Source organism: Histoplasma capsulatum, genomic scaffold (genome assembly GCF_000149585.1).
Source record: "Histoplasma capsulatum NAm1 scaffold_1 genomic scaffold, whole genome shotgun sequence".
NCBI lineage: Eukaryota > Fungi > Ascomycota > Eurotiomycetes > Onygenales > Ajellomycetaceae > Histoplasma > Histoplasma mississippiense.
The window spans coordinates 3,978,383-3,980,523 of record NW_001813982.1 but is presented as its reverse complement, the minus strand read 5'-3'; the positions used below and the strand labels follow the sequence as shown (position 1 = coordinate 3,980,523).

The following is a 2,141-nucleotide window of genomic DNA, read 5'->3' as shown; positions in this document are numbered from 1 at the left end:
ATATCACGAGTCGACGACGTTTATTGGCCCAGTGCCCCGAATTTGGCTACAGTATCATCGCAAGTCATGGCGTAAAACGTGGCTTGGACTGAAGGATTCCTCGTCCCGCCTTGCTACCTTCTCTGTGAACGCTGCCTTCGATCACATAAACACCCGCCAATTGACCGGTTTCACTACGACTCCAAATGAGCGAATTTATAGCTCAAGTTTCCCGCAACCCGATGACACTTATGAAAATCAGGAGCCAATGAAACCCACATCAATAGCGCCGGTTGATACGTCCCAAGAAGAACTTGCAGCAGGGAATCAACAGCTGAACCATATTGAAGGTGAACACTATGGCGACTTAGGCCATATGACTAATGCATTGGACCGACAGCGTTCAAACGTGAGACGGTCGTCGACGGATCATGCTACCATAGAAGAGTATTTTACCCCGAGTGAGTCGCTAGAGTGGAAGAACAGGTCCGGCATTTTTGATTCAATAGACACGCAAACCCGACACCCAGGAATATTGAATGCGGACCAGAACATTCGTCGTCAACCTACCCCAGCGAGCGATTTAGCACCAAACCAACCCGAAACACCGTTTCTGTCATTATCCACTTGTGAAAGCCCGCATGGGATTGATGCAACAGAATCTACCACATCTTTAATACCACATAGAAAACAATGTCCTGCAAAATTAATATCTAAGGAGTCATCAAGGCGTCTTCGAGCAAGAGAATCTTGTGACGGAGCTGTACTTTCTGGGAAGGGAGGCACAGGCCATCCCCTAACCGACCAGGGAATATTGAGTAATGTCACCTCAGGAATGGTTCGATTCCAACAAGATGGCTCAACAGCTATAAATCCGCAATCGCGCGTGGAACCGCTGAAGTTAAAGGCCCGCGAGAGGGCAAAGGGGCGACGTCGAACTCTTCTACCGAGCAACGATGGTGAAATCATTAGAGCAGAGCGTATGCTAGTTCGTATTGATATCACAAAATTGGGATCACTTCCAAATGATTTTAGTGAAAACAACAGTATTAAAATAGAAACCCGAATTTCCGAAAAGTGGAGAGAATATCTGGTTGCCTGCCGCCGGGGCGCTGATGAGGAAACCCCTATTATCCTTCATCTCTATAAAACCAGAGTTATTCCCCAGGTACAAGTTTCACGGGTGAAGAAAAGTTCATCTCGCGAGATTCCTCTTACACTAGGATTTACGCGGGTTAACTTATTTTCATCCCTCGATAAAACCATCGTTATTTGGCACCCTAATCATGAAGGAACTGTCCTGTTTATAATGCGAGCAAAATCATCAGCTCACTCCATGGAATGGTACACCTTTCTTCGTACGACACTTGGATGGCAACGCCCCACAAACCTTATAGTTCACGTCCCTGATCTCGACATTGCTGTGCTTCTCAAGCACCCGTTTTCTCACTTACAGAATGATCGCATTATGGCTGACCAAGATGACAATGAGGGACGCTCAATACTTCTCAGGACAATGGCCGAGGAACGGGCAATTGCAGCTGGCATAATTAAGACCTGTATGGACACGTTATCTGAATTCCCAGAATGGGATTCTATCCTGAAAGTATGGCCGGGCTCTGAGAAAATGGGTTTGGCCTGGCGAAGGTATGATAGACTAGAGTGGGTTCATGGAGCCAACGAGGAACGAATGTATGGAACGATAGCCATGAGGACATCCCATGAGCTCGAACTACGACCCAAACGGCATTATCCGACGAGTATAAAGCACTGTGGGGCTAAAGAAGCCACAGAAGAGCCACCACCTGTTGAAGGGTTCCTGATACTGCTTACTTCCCAAAAAGGCAAACACCAGCGGTTAGGAAAATCCTACTCTCGGCGACTTTACTTCCACGTTCAGAATCAATACCTATGTTTTTGTCGACCCGGGAGAGCTGTGCCTCCCCCTCCTCCACGGCCACCAACCACTGCTGGGTCTGATATACCAACCGTCTCTCAACTTTCCAAGGACACTCCTATGATCTATTCCATCGATCCATATCCCCTGCGTAATGGGAAAATCACGTGGCTTTCAAGAGTGGCGCGACATCATCGAGAACAACATGATGCTGAAGCCTACCACGAGAGCAGAAGGAATCTAAAAAATCTGGAAAGAGCTGAGG

At 47.5% G+C, this 2,141-nt stretch overlaps 1 protein-coding gene across 1 annotated transcript; it reads left to right on the top strand.

Moving 5' to 3' along the window:
* Positions 1–247: 247 nt before the first annotated feature.
* HCAG_01130 (predicted protein) lies at positions 248–1,841 on the top strand (the record flags this gene model as incomplete). The annotated part of the gene is made up of 2 exons (XM_001544034.1): positions 248–1,626; positions 1,835–1,841. The coding sequence occupies 2 exons, from the start codon at positions 248–250 to the stop codon at positions 1,839–1,841; spliced, it is 1,386 nt and encodes a 461-aa protein (XP_001544084.1).
* Between the last annotated feature and the right edge of the window lie 300 nt (positions 1,842–2,141).